The sequence below is a fragment of the Lathamus discolor genome, chromosome 4, assembly GCF_037157495.1.
Source record: "Lathamus discolor isolate bLatDis1 chromosome 4, bLatDis1.hap1, whole genome shotgun sequence".
Taxonomy (NCBI): Eukaryota; Metazoa; Chordata; class Aves; order Psittaciformes; family Psittacidae; genus Lathamus; species Lathamus discolor.
Window position 1 is genome coordinate 7,414,913 of NC_088887.1, and position 16,836 is coordinate 7,431,748.

At 37.5% G+C, this 16,836-nt stretch overlaps 1 protein-coding gene across 1 annotated transcript in view; it reads right to left on the minus strand.

Moving 5' to 3' along the window:
* SPAG17 (sperm associated antigen 17) overlaps window positions 1-16,836 on the minus strand; it is a 98,188-nt gene that overhangs the window by 36,374 nt on the left and 44,978 nt on the right. Inside the window, exons 15-23 of the mRNA XM_065676172.1 lie at window positions 15,019-15,107; window positions 14,270-14,386; window positions 12,624-12,778; window positions 7,824-7,990; window positions 6,204-6,298; window positions 4,387-4,608; window positions 3,108-3,219; window positions 2,432-2,560; window positions 777-890 (exon numbers count right to left, since the gene is read on the minus strand). Of these exons, the coding sequence (XP_065532244.1) occupies window positions 777-890; window positions 2,432-2,560; window positions 3,108-3,219; window positions 4,387-4,608; window positions 6,204-6,298; window positions 7,824-7,990; window positions 12,624-12,778; window positions 14,270-14,386; window positions 15,019-15,107 (1,200 nt within the window). The remainder of the gene's footprint in view (window positions 1-776; window positions 891-2,431; window positions 2,561-3,107; window positions 3,220-4,386; window positions 4,609-6,203; window positions 6,299-7,823; window positions 7,991-12,623; window positions 12,779-14,269; window positions 14,387-15,018; window positions 15,108-16,836) is intronic.

Below are 16,836 nucleotides of genomic sequence, written 5' to 3' on the forward strand. Positions count from 1 at the left end.
AGTAATTAGTTTGTAAAGTGCATTTTAAGGATTAAAACTGAGTGTACAGTTGAATGGTTTCCCACAGTCCACACAAAGATGCAGCCAATTAAATGTTTTCAGATTTTAAGAGCTGTAAAATGCTGGGATTATTTTCTACTCAGAAGAAGGTTTCATTTTTATCCTTATGATGGTTTCAGTAGTCTTTCAAATGTAATGGAAACAAAAAGCTCTTGGTAAAAGCAGATGCTATTTTCACTGTGGTTTTGTGAAGCAATTGCTTCCAGTTGCTGAATGTGTTTATTGAAGGGCTGAAAGAAATCCCTCCTTATGTCTGCACAACTGTAACCTAAAGTCCAACTCCTCATGTCAAATGAAAGTTCCATAATCACCTCTGTAACTTTACAAAAATATTATTTCTTGGAAAACCAAGGAGACACCTCGGCAATTCACATTTGCTTTGGCTCAAATGAATTGGCTGATTTTGCTGGGCTACTTAATAACAATACTTGTAAGTTTCTCCCTGCACTGCTCTGTTTTCACAGGAAGCAAAAAATCACTGAGACCTCTCTCTGTTTTGAAATTCAAATCACAGAATATTCTTGACGATGTCATCTCATCTTGAGCCTTGCTAAAACTCCCCACCATGTAGTAACAGCTGCTGAGAAAGGCACAATTGCATGCGACAAATTACTGGGGTAAGGAAGGAGTGGATGAAGAAAAAGAAATTAAGTAAATAAAAAGAAAAGATTTCCCTCTATGGTTCTCAAATATCCACTTTTATTTGCTTTCTTTACCTGCTGTCTTCCCTGTAGGTCCGTAATAGCTCAGGGACAGCTGGATTCCATTTTCCAAGGTGGCTGAAAAAGATCCAAACTTGCTCACAGCTTGCTTCTGGTTTTCCAATTTTCCTTTTAAAGAAAAACTGAAATTAATTTTATAGATAGCAACACATACCAGAACCACCTGACCTGCAAACCAATGACTGGTGTGGACTGGTGTGAACAGGGGCTCCTCCATGTGGATGATTAGCCTGTAAAATAGATTAATGTAGGATGAGAAAGCTTTATGTATATATATATATACACACATATATATGCGTGTGTATGTATATATAACACAGAGTAGTATATAAGTCAGTTTTGTGTAATACAGCTGTGATTTTCCATCTAGAAATTGCATTCTAATTAGCTAGGGATTTCCAATACCGGGAACAGCTTCTTAAAACTGTGAGGAGCAGCAGAGAAGCCTACAAAAGAAGGTTAAGGAAGGTACTCAACACTTAGCCATCCCCAAGGTCTTTCATCAACAAGACACATGTGTTTAGACCTTGCCTGCTTCTACTTACTGTCTGTCATTGCAATGTTCATTGGTGACTACCCCTGCGGAATGCTGTATTGCTATTTTGACTACATTAAAAAACTTACCATGCTACCATTCAGCCACTGCCAAGTACCACAGTGGATTGATTCTTCTCTGCCCTACTGCCTTTCTAAGAGTTCCTTCTGTTTACACAGGAGGAAAGCCTCCCACTCATGCCAAGGGAATACAACTTGCCTCAGATGCTAGCACACTGGTGAGTGGAAGTACCATTTGGCATTCCCCAGAATGATACAGGTCTACTTTCAGAAAGGCAGATAAGAAACATCTCCTGTAGAAGCGATGCAAATTTTCTATTCAGATGACCTGTAATTACATCACTGGTGGTAGCTGAAGCCAATGAGAGGAGCGAGAACAGGATGCTCTCTATAACTGATGAAGATTGAACACCTACTGAAAGTTACACTTTTCCAATACTCTTCAGTTCAGTGAAAGCAATTCCATAGTGCTTTTGGCAAACATATAAATTGTTACAGACTTGCCTCCTTCTTGGAAATACCTGGTTTCAGAAAGTATTTGGATTCCATGCTTTTGGAGCATTAGCAAAATATGAACCAGCAGCAGAAGCTGCTGAACTGCAGAAAGATCTGTTTCCACAGCACAGGTCTTGAGGAGGCACTAATGCTGTGTTCATCTGACCCACAAAGGAGGTCATGTTCAAAGGGGGAAGTCTTCCTTTTAAACAGCAGACATTTATTCTGGTCACAATGGACATGATTTAGTCTGCATCTTCTTAGGCTTTCCCAGGCCATATTAAGATCTGAAGGAGACTTCCACTAAAGAAGAAAACTCTTTTTAAAGGAATGGTGACTTTTTTCATTGATTTCCTTGCTTTGTAAAAGAGGCTGGTTTGTGCCTATTGCCCTGTACTGTGCTTCTATGTCTTGGTAAGATCTGTCTATGGCGCTTAATTCAGCCAACTGGATTTCTACTTCTATTTACACAACACTGATCTTATTTACTCTCTGCCATTAGTAGAAATTTATTTTCTATTAGTTGATAAGGTTTGCATGCAATTACAAAATATGTCAGACTATTAGATTCTTTGTATCAGTAATGCCAATCCACTAACCTGATCTCATTTTCTGTTCTTCATTAATTCCTTGCATTTCGATTTCTTTTAAGTCTTTCTTGGGATCTGTGATATGAATGAAGAAATTGTGGTTGTCTTTTATCACTCTCACCTTTACCAAGGTTAGACCTGCAAAGCAACAGAATCCTGTTATTGCTCCCACCAGGCTTCAGAACAGCCCTGCACCTGCAACTCTAACGCACACAAAGAAAAAAATTGCTCAGAAGTGGACTGCATTGCCCAGCAGCAGACCAAGAAGACAAAATAAAGGTTAACACTGAGCTTAGCCCAAAAATTCAAAAGCTTCCTGACAATCAGATCTGAGAGACAGCAGAATAACCCTCTTGCTTAGGTACACTGCATTTGACAGGACAAATTATTGGAACGTGCATTCTTGAAATATCATGCATTGGCTGCCACTGAAGAGATAAATACAAACTGATTTTTTTTCTCCATTTCTAATTTTCTGGTACTTTATTTATCTATCAGTTGCTAAGATGCCACAAAAAATGTAAACACTAGTAGTGATAAGAGGCTGAAACGGAACTACTGGTACCCTCACAATGTCTTTACTGAATTTCTACTACTGAGACATGAAAAAGCATTTATGGATTAAGAAACTATACCATCAGTCAGTAACTGAGTCAAAGCACAGCATAAAGAATTAACAAGTCACCTTTTACAAACTCTATCTTCTCTACTTGAATCTGTCCTCCATCAGACGGGAAAAGATACTGAGTGGTTCCTGATACTTGAATGACATCTTCCCCCATATTGTAACCAAGAAACTGGAAAACCAAGTTTTCAATTATGCGTAAATGAGAAAGGCAGAAACCATGAAAGAGGTAAATGAAGGTCAGATCATCAGCGTCCCACTGTTCTGGTTAACATTTTTTTTTGCTTAGATATTTAACTAATGTAATAATGACTTTAGCAAATACATAGCATGCTATTCTCATACCCAAACACTTTCTCAGATACTAGATGAAGTAACCTGTTCCACATGAGAGCAGAATCTGGTCCTTCAGTGGTATGGTGCCTTCATGGAAGCTGAAGACTAGCAAGTAGTCTGGTGGCTAACACATAATAGAAGGGAAAGCAAAATTCTGGCTAAGTACAAAGAGACAAAGTACAATAGGATCAGAAAAAGGGCAGATAAAGATTCAACTTTCCACCCTCTAGATTTGGGAATTCAGACACTGTAAATCTGATCCTGAGATTGATGTGCCTTCTAAAGAGCCACAAATTGGCAAAAATTAGGTGAGTGTACTCAAGTTCAGATTGAAATACTATGTACCTCTGAGTTTGAAGTTCAGACTAAAATATAGTGACATATGTAAGTATTGGATGCAAGGCGTAGACTCTGCAATTAAAAAGCAGTGCAAACAGCTTAAAAACTGGACAAAACTAGTGAGGAGTTCCCTCTGTAAAAAATACCCCTCTGTTAGTATAGCAGGTGGAATACTTTGTATTAGGGCACTCCAAGAACGAATTTTGAAACAGAAAATGGAAGAAACAGTTAACTCCTCCTCCTTGACTTCCAATATGAACAGCCAAAGCTTCAAGTAAGTCTAGCAGTCCCTGAAGAATATGGGTGTTAGAACAGGTCTTTATGTTCCCCCTTCCCACCCGCTCCCATGGAAGTCACATTTTTAGGCAAAATTCGTCCCATAAATATATTTTCCATGGGCACATGAACATGATCAACTTATCTTTGTGTTCATATCATATACTCTAAACCCCACAAAAGTTAATTAAATAATCTTGTGTAGTATAATCTCAAGCATTGGCAACTGCTTTCCAAAAATTTTAGGAAAGGAGCTGTTGCAACAGTGGAGTTAAACAAGACCTAGTAGGCTTAATTTGCCCTGAACTACAATGTCCCAATGGATAATAGCTTTGCTGTAATCTTGACTATATATATATAAATAGTTAGCACTTTCCTAACTCCTTACCTTATAAACTTTCTCAGAATGTGGTTCTGGGATGCTGGGATCCTCCTCAGCTTTTGCTGACTCTTCTTTAAACTTCTCTTGCGAAAACTTCTTGTTGGAACCTTTACTTTCTTCATGTATTACCTCCTGTCCTTTCTTTTTACCTCCCAGAGTTTCTTTTCTTCTTTTCTTTTCATCTGTAAGTTCTTGCTCTCGTAATTGCTCCTGCTCCTGTTTCCAAGCCTACATTAAACATTAGGAATTCCAAAGACTGTGGTTCTCTTGTATTACAAGATACTTCATATGTGCATGCTGAAAGTACAAGTACGCAACCTCAAAGGAATCAAAGTTCAAAGTCACCCAAAGACATGCCTTCCAAACATGTCGAAAGGTTTACAATAATACGCACTATATTGGGGTGTACAAGGATGCTGGAGAGGGACTCTTCATCAGGGACTGCTGTGATAGGACAAGGGGTGATGGGTTCAGACTGAAACAGGGGAAGTTCAGGTTAGATATAAGGAAAAAGTTCTTTACTGTGAGGATGGTGAGGTGCTGGAATCCTTTGCCCAAAGAAGTGATAAATGCTCCATCCTTGGCAGTGTTCAAGGCCAGGCTGGACAGAGCCTTGGGTGACACGGTCTAGTGTGAGGTGTCCCTGCCCATGGCAGGGGACTGGAACTTGATGATCTTAAGGTCCTTTCCAATCCAAATCATTCTATGATTTTGCATAAAATCACTGACTCATTCAATCCATGGGATCAATTATTCTTCACCATGGGAGACCTATCAGATGATTATTTGCATATTATGCATTCAGTCACAGAAGAATTACTTTGTTGTGCACTTCTCCACAATGTTCATCACAGAATCAGAATGCATCACTGGTATTAGCTTATTCCCAAAATGCAACTGAGATAAAATGATCTTATTCTTTTACATAAAGAGGAATGAGGTATCAATGCAAGAATTATCAACTTGTACCAGGAATATCTGAGATTTTTCAGAGTATTTAGGGATTTGCAACATTTTTTATTCTAAGCATACCATAAAACAACCATTTCTGTGGAAGAAATGGTAAGCATTCACAGTTACATGTTAGGCATTCATCTAACTTGCACCATTACAGTTCAAGCTGAGTACCCAGGAACTGGTTAACATCATTTCACATCTACATTCCAATACCAGTACTTTAAGTGCAGAGAATTACACACGATAAGAAAGATAAGACATGCTATGTCTGTGAAAAGTCAAAAAATGAAGTACAGAATAAGGGAGCACAACATTAATTAGTCTAGATTTTTGCAAGATTAATGGATAGTGCCAAGGATGAGTTGAAAAAATGTGTGAAACTGACTGTGTTGACCTAGGTAACTCAAAAATCTGTAGCCTATGACCATGGACTATATCTATATAACGTGATTCTCTGCCAGAGGGGAACTATGAGGTCATACTTACATTCCTTAATTTCAAAGGGCTCTAGAAAGCAACAGTAGAAATTGGGTACGTAAGAACTTCTATGAATCTGGATCTATGCTTCCAAAGCTTTATAACCGGAAAACTTCAACAAGAAGTAGGATATTATCTGTAACTCTCATTTCCCAATATTGCAATTATGAATTGCCTTCTGAAACTACAGTCTAACTCTGAACAGCCTTCTCTTCAGAAAATAACATAACTGAATCAATAAGGAATAAACTAAAGAAAACAAGTATACAAAATATAGCCAAGAGCAGAAATGCTAAGAGGAGTCAAGTCTACCCAAGAATGAAGGCTTACCTTCCTAAGAAAGAAGTGTTATTTAGTCCATTTCAGAAACATACTTATTTTTGCCTCACCTTTAGAGAGCCTTCTCTGATAAAAGGACTTCTTTCATTGTTGGACTGAAATTCTGGAATGGTCCTCACTATACCCTCGAGTATTGATGCGTTGCCTTTGAGAAATGAAAGGGGAAAAAATGAGTTTACAAAAATATGAAAATTGAATAATTAAAAAAAAAGGAAAAATAACAAGGAAGTGCATGGAAATCATATTTAAATTATATATATTTGAAAATAGTAAAAGCATAAAAGTAGAATAAGGAATTTTTATTTTTTTTAATGAAATAAAAAGTCTGTTCAGGTTAGAAGAAACTTCTCTCAGAACCAGTATTACTCGATAGTCATAACTGGTGTCCAAATTTGCTAAACAATATATCAACATAATTAGACTGACTCTCTGCTTCTTACTGTTGAAGGCTTTGCTCCTGCAACAAGTTTGTGTTTTCTTAGTAGATGAGCAATGTGCAATAAACAGTAAACTGTATTTATTATTTGTGCTGCTATCATTGTTTCAGAATTCAGATCCAGGGCTTCAATCAGCGCACCCTGAACAAGCTGGAGTCAGACAAAATAATAAGTGAATAAATGCTGCCTGAACCTTCAAATCTTAACTAAAGAAACACCATATCCCCTGTTTACTATTAGGCCTCTATAGCATCTTGACTTATGGAAAGGATATCTCTCTAGGTGTGTGGTTTTCTATCATGCCTGGACACCCAATATTCATCTGCTAGAAAAGATGAAGTATGCTATCAGAAACTTGTAGTTAAATTACTTTGTATTGCAAAGTAGAAATTGCAGTGTGTGTTATAGGAGAGTCAGTGTTATTGAAATCACTTAAAGACATTCTTGCCCATCTGCATGTCCCACCTAGAAGTTCACTTCTTTCAGGAACTGAACCTCTCTATGAATCATGTTTCAGGAGGCACCAGATGAGCAAGATTCATTCTAGCTCCTGTAAGAAATTGATAGATATGATTGAGAACTCACAACTGTAGTTTCTGTTTCCAAACTATTATCTGATGTGTTAACTGGGTTGAGGAATAACATTCCCATTTTTGTAAATGCTAATTACCTAGTACTAGAAGGTTTCAAAAAGCATTCTCAAAAAAGGCAAACAAAGCAAAGGCTAAATATCAACAAATCATTGTTAATACCATTTAAATACGCAAGTAGACAATTTGGACAGAAGTTCTCTTTCGTCAGGAGTTTGCAGTCTAGTCAATTCCAGTTTCCAGTTTTAGCTTCTAGCTTACAGCTCCTGACCTAAGCTTTTATCGTGCCCTTTTAAAAAGGAATTTTCCTGAGCCATGTCGCCAGCTTTAACTACTGCTCATCTCTTCAGTCATTTAAATAGAAATTCATACTTGTATGCAATTCTTAAAGTAAGTCCACTAAATAAACCCAGCTATCATAAATGTAAATTGACATTAAAGGTCTCAGTTTTCAGAACAGAGGATGATGCAGACTATTTAAATTAGTGTATTTAATGAATTTCAAAACATAGTTATGTATACACAGATGACAAAACAAGGTTACCCTATGAAAAAATATATTCAGTCCTGCTCTGAAGAACTTTGTGTCTCGGCAGTCAACATGAAAAATGAATTTTCTATGACAAAACAAAAGGACACTCACTTTCAGCTTTCATAAGGAAGCCAGGTTTTTTGACTGTCAATTCAGGAGGTCCTTCTGCCATGGCTTTAAGAGACCTTGTTTTCTTAGCCATCTTCTCTTCTTGGTATTTGACTTCTTCCTCTTTCACCCAGTCTTCAATTGAGTTGACCACGAGCTCGAGATAGTTCCTGAAAAGCACAACATTCCTTTATTTATATAATATATAATAATACACTGTAATACAATTTTCACTCATATGATTTTAGGTCAAGCAAGATCACTTGGCTTCTCAGTTTCATATACAAATATTACTTTATAATCTTTAAGAGAAGGTTTGTGTTTGAGGGGGTTTCTGTTTTTACTTACGAGCTGGTACTTTTGCCTGCTTTGCTTAATATATCTTACTGTTTGTGGTTTTGGTTATCCTTTTTCAAAGAGGTATTAGAAACTTGTCTTCCAAAGAATGCCTACTCCCAAAGAAAATCCAGGAAGTCAGAAAACATACAGACCTTCAGTTTAAGAGAAGTTCAGACTCATTCTGCTCCCCTCTGCTTTACCGCCAGGATAACTTATTTTCTTAGTTACTCTTAAAATCACAGAATCACAGAACGGTTTGGGTTGGAAAGGATCCAATTCTAACACCCCTGTGAGGAAGGGATGCCTCACACTAGACCATGTTGCCCAAGTCTCTGTCCAACCTGGCTTTGAACGCTGGCGGGGATGGAGCATTCACCACTTCTTTGGGCAAGCCGTTCAAGTGCCTCACCACCTTCACAAGGAAAAACTTCTTCCTTATATCTAATGTGAACTTCCTCTGTTTGATATGGTGTCTTAATTGATATTGTCTTTTAGAACTCACTTCATTTGTTTGTTCAGCAACTGAGGTATAGTTCTATTTAATTTCTAGTTCTTCTTTATCTGTGTGACAAGAAAAGTGCTTGGAAATTGTCATCCAAATGCAGATTAAAGAATCAGAGTGCTGTAGGCTGGTGTAAATGAAGAATATTCACTCCTAACAGTTAAGCTGAAGAGAGCACTGAATGCCAAACAGATCCAGTTTGCAGCTGGTATCTGTAGTTTTCACTGTGTCATCAGCCAACGGCGTCTGAAATGACTGCTAAAATAGTTCATGGTGAACAACAGCTCCTAAGGTACAATGAAGCCTAGAAGTCTCCTATGCAGTTGCTGCTCAACCCCTTGTTTTGGAGTGTTACCATAATTCTTTCAAGTAAAATTCTTCATTTGTGAAAAAATAAAAGGGGCTTTTAAAGAATGTGTCAGATGCAGTTGTTATGTCTTCATAATGGTTTGCACTTATAAATTCAAGATGATTCAATTGTATTCAAAAGCTCTGTACTCATTACAGTTTTTGGTTGTGAACATGTAGGCAGCACAACCAGTTCTGGACCTCATGACAGTTTCAAAGTATTTATTGCAGCATTATGTCATTCGTCTAAGAGGATATGCACAGAGTGGAAATGTATATAGTTTGTGGCAGCTTCAAGACACACAAGTCCATCCCAGCTTCTGCAACACAGGTGGAGCCTGTTCTGCCGGACATACATGAAGAAATTGTTGGGGACAAGGTGACCCTGCTTGTATCTCAAGAAAAAAGTACAAGCTATAAAAACAAAGGTGTTGAAAAGAAAAAGCAAAACTAGGCTGCAACCTAGAGTTGCCAGTACTGGAATAACTTGAAGATGAATATATGTTATAAATAAAAAAGTGATTATTCGCATGGAAAATATTTTAGGGCAATGAAACAGTCATTCAAAGTCAAAAATACATGTTCTATTAATATGTATTCTGATGTCACTACTGCCAATGTCTGACTCAGAATCATTTCTCAGAAAGGATGATTCTTTTCCAGTAACTTGTGTAATATGTTTACTATGAAACAGTAAACAAATGTCATTAACTTTGAGAAAAGAATAGTTTTGATAATGTCTGAATTCATTTGGCTTCCTGATGGAGGGGCCACTTATCCTAACCAGAGTTGAAATGTTCTATACACACGTACCACTGCAGGTCCATGTGTTCACGCCTTTGGATCCTCTTAGTAGCATAACTGGATTTCAAATGCAGACTCCTGCTGCCTGCTCTTTTAACAGTACAGTTCCTGAGTTCTACATGAACTATGGGACATGATATCCATAGGGAAGGGTAACTGAGATCACCAGGAGCAAAAGCTGCTACTTTTGCATAAGATAAATATCTTAAACACAAGATATTTAATTTTCCCCTTGCATGGAAATTTGCTGTAAAGGACCCACTGTAACCAACTGATTAACAGGTAACAGAAGTGTATTCCAGACAGCAACTATAGAACAACCCCACAAAGTGGGTCTATGCTCTATAAGATGTCAGAATAGGCAAGAAACAAGTAAACACCTGCAGAGAACTCCTAACAGAGAGACTGTCAAGCAGTGTTTGTTGTATATCTGTAATTCTGTTGTGGTGGAAGTGTAACTCTTAAATATATCCCCAAAATTAGAATTACAGTAATTTTAATAAAAGGAAAATCAGTAAATTGTTACTAAACTCATCGAGAGCCCATTATTTCATACAAAGATGAAAACTAGTAATACTACTGCTTAATTGAGAAATAGGGTTTGTGCCTGTTTCTGGCAACTCAGCAGGATCTGGAAGTTAATTGTATGCAACAGCTTCAAGCACTCCAGGTATGTAAAGACTGCCTTGCACAGAAGTGTTACGTTGCTTGGAAACGTATGCTAGCAAATATTTATGATACTTTGGAAATCTGAAATGATCCTTAGCAAGAAAGGTTGACTAAGGTCAGAAAATGTGCCGATTATTTTGGAGAGGAAAGACAGGTACAGATGCTACATAACAGAACAGCAGATCCCTCAGCTCTTCAAAGATACTAGGTAGCATATAGAGCAGTGACGCTGAACATTTCTATGATAAAAGAGCAAAGTGTAACCTTCTTGCAAGCTTTCATGCCAGTTTAGAACTCCTTGCTGCTTTGAAACAGAATCTGACAAAGTGTCACTGAACAAAGATGGTGTGCCCCAAGCAGAAGTTATCTTTGATGTTTAAGCCTTGTTTCCACTGTATGTGGAAGAGTAAGAAGGAAAAAGCATAGAGCTATTTCATCCTCAACTGAATTATAATGCATCTACCAAAGTACATGCTTCATTCCTTTTCTGGATGTAAATTAGCAGTGTTTGTTTTGTAGGTATCAAGAGCTCTTCCCATTTCTCAATTGGCCTTTAACTGGCTATTTCAATTCCCTTTCAAAGTAACCAGCCAAATTGTTCTAAGACTCCACAGATGAAGAATTGTGTTCTGAAGGGAAATGCTTCCTGAGGAAGTCTGGTTCCTCACTATCTGCTCCTACAGACAACACAACAGCAATATGCCATCCGGATGGCACGTTACTCAGTGTATGTAAATGCTGAGTGACATGTTAGATATACTGGAGTATGTGATCTGGCCTCCAATGTCTGTTCTAAAAGGGCATGGGTTTCCTGTGGGTCTCATACCATTTGTGTCAGCCCTGTGCACGCATCTCAGATACACCAGGTATTTAAACCTAGCAACTTGTTAATGCCCCCAAACCCTGTAAGAATAGCTGGCAAAGTAAAAAGCTCTCGACTTCAGAGTTTTGTATAACAGACTGTAAAAACACTATTGATCTGGCCTACAATCACAAAACAGTCAGCATTTTCTCCAAGGAACTTTGTGTTTCTGCTGGTAAACCTCTTCTGGCCCTGGTCCCAGTCAATGTTAATAACAATAGCCTCTTTTCATGGCAAATAATTTAAGTCCAAGTGCCTGGAAAGCTAAGATGGACTCACACAATGTTACCTGACTGAAAGCAAAGATGTGAAATCTAATACAAAACACGTCTTCAGAAAGTCACACTTTGCCTGTTTAGCATTCAAACCTGTTCAAATATCTAGGTGCCAACAAAAATTTCCATGAAAAAAATCACATATGCTGATAAATGAGGGATGCCTGCAGAAAAATGGGGTATGGGATGTCCACTGGATAATTTGCTGAAATTCTATTTGATAAATCAAATTTAATAAATCCATAAAGCTCCAGAGTGACATGGTTAAAGATAGCTCACCTGTCTCTCCATGGCATTGTAACTTCTCTATATATCAGTACTTGGACACACATTCTATTTTCTGTCAATTATTTAGCATAGAAGTTGGATCCACCTCATCACTTATCACTGTTGCAGATCCACATCACCCGTGGATGATATTGCTGTTTCAGTGCAAAATGAATAGGCCCACTGACAAAAGCTCTAAGTGGAGACATCAGCCACTAGCATCCTTCTAACTGATAACAAGGGATTAAGAAGAATGTGGTATTCTGTGGAAAAAAAAGGGCTTCTAGCATTTCTCGAAACATATTCCCAGTACACTCACCCAGCTTGTGTACACATAGATAAAAACACTGTTAAGTATATTCTTAGACAGAGTTTTCAATCTCCTTCACCTGAAGTGTCCTCATCATAATTTTCTTGATGTTTCGTTCAAACCATGACAGGATATCCCTACTATGACTCTGTGTGTATGTGTGCATTACCTCTTTTTTAATAGTTTGCAATGAGGAGTCACATGTAGTTACTGCATGGCTCTTCTCACTCAGAAAAGCTTTGTCTCAACAGAATGCTTTTTTGGTATAACACTGAATGACATTTTCCACCTGCGTTACATGTTTTCTCATACATGTGTTACATTGTGATATCTTTTACTATCCCAGCTTTGCCCCGAGCATAGCCATGCAGGCTTTAACGGAAAATGACTGAGAATGAGATAAATGAAACCAGATACAATAGATTACCTGAATCCAACATTAGAGTGCAATGCAACATCCCAAGACTCTTGGCACAAACGATATTGATTCATGGGATTGTGAAGAACCATTAACAAGGAGTTATCTTGGCTAAGATAAAAGGAATCAATACATCTATATTCTTGGGATGCAGCATGAAGAACCTGGAAAGGAAAGAAATAAAGGTACTTCCTCCTTGCAGGCAGTAGCTTTCAACAAAAGGTGTTTCAGAACTTTGCTTTCCTAGAAGATGTATGCAAAGCATTTGTATTCCAGCAATCTGAAGCGTTCAGGTAGGTGGAATTGAAACTCCTCTGTTATTCGTATTGAGAAGAGGCAGTCACTATGGTCCACCTTCTGAGACTGACTATGAATGAAAAGGTTTGGCTAAAAATAAACAAATATATTTAAGTATTAAAGAAATACTTAAATTTCAATAATAAAGTGCTTAAATAATAACCACTAAATTAAAGCAAAGCTAACATATACCTGGTAAAAAGAAAACAAATTTACTTTTTTCTCAGCTTGGGTAAGCTTACTTGCTATTCAATTTGCTATACTCTAACCTGCCTAGCTCTGAGATTTACTGTGTTCAAAATCTGTGTTTCACTCTGCTCTGTACTGCCCCATCATTTGCAATGTTTACATTATCTGCAGGCTGAAACTTCTTTTATAGCTAGAAGAAAGCCACCTTTTAAGCTATTATTTTTACAGAACCATGTAGCCCAAATAAAACCGAAATAATTCCATATCAATGAATATTCTTTTTAAACATGAAAACTTTACCTGCAGCTGATGGAAAAAATATGTTCAGCTCTGATGCAGTATAAGGAAATATTCTTACAAAATGTTATTTTCTGTTGCAGTTATTATAGATTATAGAATCTTTTGACTAGATTCCTTAATTATTGACAGTTCAGTTAGTATTAGCTATTTATGTTGCATAAGAAGGAACTCCCCATGTACTGAAATACATGGCAAGACTTCAAAGGTGTGATACTGAAGTGGTACTGAAAATGTCCAAGCAGCCTTTCTTTAACTCATCTATAGCATGTGTCAGGATCAAATAAAAATTGCAGCATACAAAGCTCAAGGCAGCAGAGGAACTAAAACTCCACTCCTCTCAAGAGAATGCTTCCAACTTAAGCCATTTACACTTGAACTTATCTTTCATATATTTCATTCTTTCTGAAAGATGAGTTTTAGTCTTTAGCTTGAAACATTTCTACAAGTGAAGCTTTTGTAGCCCTGGAATGCTGAAGTTCCATTATATCAACATTTTCTATTTGCCCATAAATCATATACTGTATAGGTATTTGCAAAGTGTGCTTTCACATACACTGTGCTAATGAGCCCCATAAGTGCCAGGGAGGATCACCCCTAAGGGCAAGATCATTTTGTCTCTATCACATGCTTAGCTAAAAGACGCACTACCAAAACGAACAGCTGCATTTGGCCAGGCCAGCCAATAAAACCCATTACAAGCAAAAATTCACACAAGAATCTGAAAGTAAAAATGAGGGCTGGTAAAATGTAAAAGGGATAAAACTGGATCAATTATCTAGCAAGATAATACCCTGTACTTCGCAACTGATTTCTTTGTACAGCATTCTGAGGGAAGACTTGTATGGATAAGATTGTCAGGTCACTGATACCTGAAGAAGAACATGAGGTTGAAAATGCTCATCAAAACTCCAGTCTGTCAAACAGCGCCTCTCTGTCTTTTTGATCTCTTCTAAGTTTGGTTTTAAGCTGTAATTTTCCAGACGCACCTCAAAATACACCAAAACAAAAATGAATATCAACATTTCAGCAACAGTTGTATTAAATCAACTGTAATCTTGTTGACTTACTAGACAACATCCCATATTATATCACAGTTAATTGCATAATGCTGCACATGTGTAGACCCGTATGGCACTATTACTCCCAAAGGTTTTTGGTCTTGGCTTTTTCTTTTATGGCAAACATAATCTGAATATTTTTATTATTAGGTTATATGTTTTTGAGTTCTGTAAGCAATTACAAATATTTAAACATGCCCTATGAAGTCATCTTGAAATTGCTATATTTAACCAAAGCTGTATGGGAGACAGGTGTTTCTGAAGAAGCCAAACTACAGAGTTTACTAGTGTGATACATCTCTCAAGCTCTCATGCTAGTATTTGACCCCTGGTATTCAGTAAAACCAGCGCAGAATTGCCATTAGTAGCTTCACCAAGACCTATCACCTCAGAAATCAAAGTGATTTCATAGTGCTTAAAATCTACGGCACTACGTGTCGAACATCACAAAATTAACATTTGCATGCAGCACTGCAAATGAATCTCCAGTCCTGGCACTGAACAGTATCTTCTGTTGTCTTATGCTACAGAGCACAGTTTATTCCATTCCTCACACTTGCCATAGCCAAAGGAGGAAAATCCAATTCTTTCTTCAAAACAGGATCAGACAGGCTATCTCTTCCACCTTTCCCATTCATTTCTGTATGTCCTGGAAATTGAAAGCAGAATGTTAAGAAGTGTTGCAGAAATTTCAATCCTTAAAACTAAGGTCAGAATGATGCAATTTCCCTAGTCTCTCTAATGAGACTGCCATCAACTTCAATCTGTCTTTTATGACACTACCCCTATAAATACATGATCATCTCTGCTAAAGCTTCTTTCCTAAAAGAGCAATTTAAAATCCAGGAACAACAAGTGCCAGACATCAGGGACTGTAGTGATAGGACAAGGGGTGATGGGTTCAAACTGAAACAGGAGGAGTTCAGGTTAGATATAAGGAAGAAGTTCTTTACTGTGAGGGTGGTGAGGCACTGGAACAGGTTGCTCAAAGAAGTGGTGAATGCTCCATCCCTGGCAGTGTTGAAGGTCAGGTTGGACAGAGCCTTGGGTGACATGGTCTAGCGTGAGGAGGAGGGGTCCCTGCTCACGGCAGGGCAGTTGGAACTGTATGATCTTAAGGCCCTTTCCAACCCAAACCATTCTATGATGCCATGAATTATCATTATTATTATTACCACTATTAATAACAATGATATTAAATATCATTACATATACCATATCATAATATTATAATTACATATAACATATAATGATATTATACCATTGCAATATAATTTAATAATAACAAAAGTAGTAGTAATAATAAACAACACTTCATAAAGCCCACTGAAATCGCTGCCTTTATCTGTCTTATGCTGACCATACACGGTCAAAACCATTAAAAATACCCTAAGAAGTGTGCTCCAGATGAAGAACCATTTTTCTGCATACTACCTGAGAAGTAGTAATAAGCATTCCCTTGCAGAGGTGACATAAAAGAAAGCAAAATCAACTGCTTTTATACTTTCACCTCTGTCTGAGAAATGCAAATTTAAACCTTTCAATTAATTTGATTTATCCTGTTCTATAATCTACTTGACCGAATATTGTTTCTGCTGAGGATCTGACCAATCATTCCATTGTTCCAATGGGCACCTGACATGAACAGGATCTCATGGAGACCTTAACTTTCATATTCTCATAATTTTCAAAACATAATTTCATAGAATCATAGAATCATAGAACAGTTAGGGTTGGAAACGACCTCAAGATCATCTAGTTCCAATCCCCCTGCCATAGGCATTTCCTTTTAGTAGAATTCTTTATGCCCTGATTTAGGGCACAGGTTCCTAATACTCTACACAAATTCACACATACAGTAGAAATACTCTTCCTGGGAAAAAATACACCAGAAAGTACTTGTTCATAACAGGCTTGTAACCAGCTCAGCTTCCAGACTTATATCTGCTTTTCTAGGAAGTTTACTGACTGCCTTTAGAAGATTTAAGAAATCTGAAAGCAAATGTTTTCTCTTCCTAGTACTTGCCTTTGTGCTACCGAAGTGTTGAAATGCTGATGGCTACGTTTGCAACTAAAATTATTTAGTATTGTAACTAGTATAAAAGTCAAACAAGCTAACACCCCAAAAAAATTCATGAAATTCAGAAGAGAGACAGATAAGCAGGATTATTTTTTGTCTACTCCAGCCTTCTAAGGAAAGGATCCCATCTAAGCTGGTTGCCTAGACATCTATATTAGGAAAGCATGGGCAACATAACGAACCTAAAGGTACAGCCACTTAAATGGATCTAATTTGTACTTTTCTTGCATCCCAGAAAAATAATCACTTGTTTTTAATGTTGCTTCTTGTCCAACACTGTTCTTTTAAGCAGGCCAAC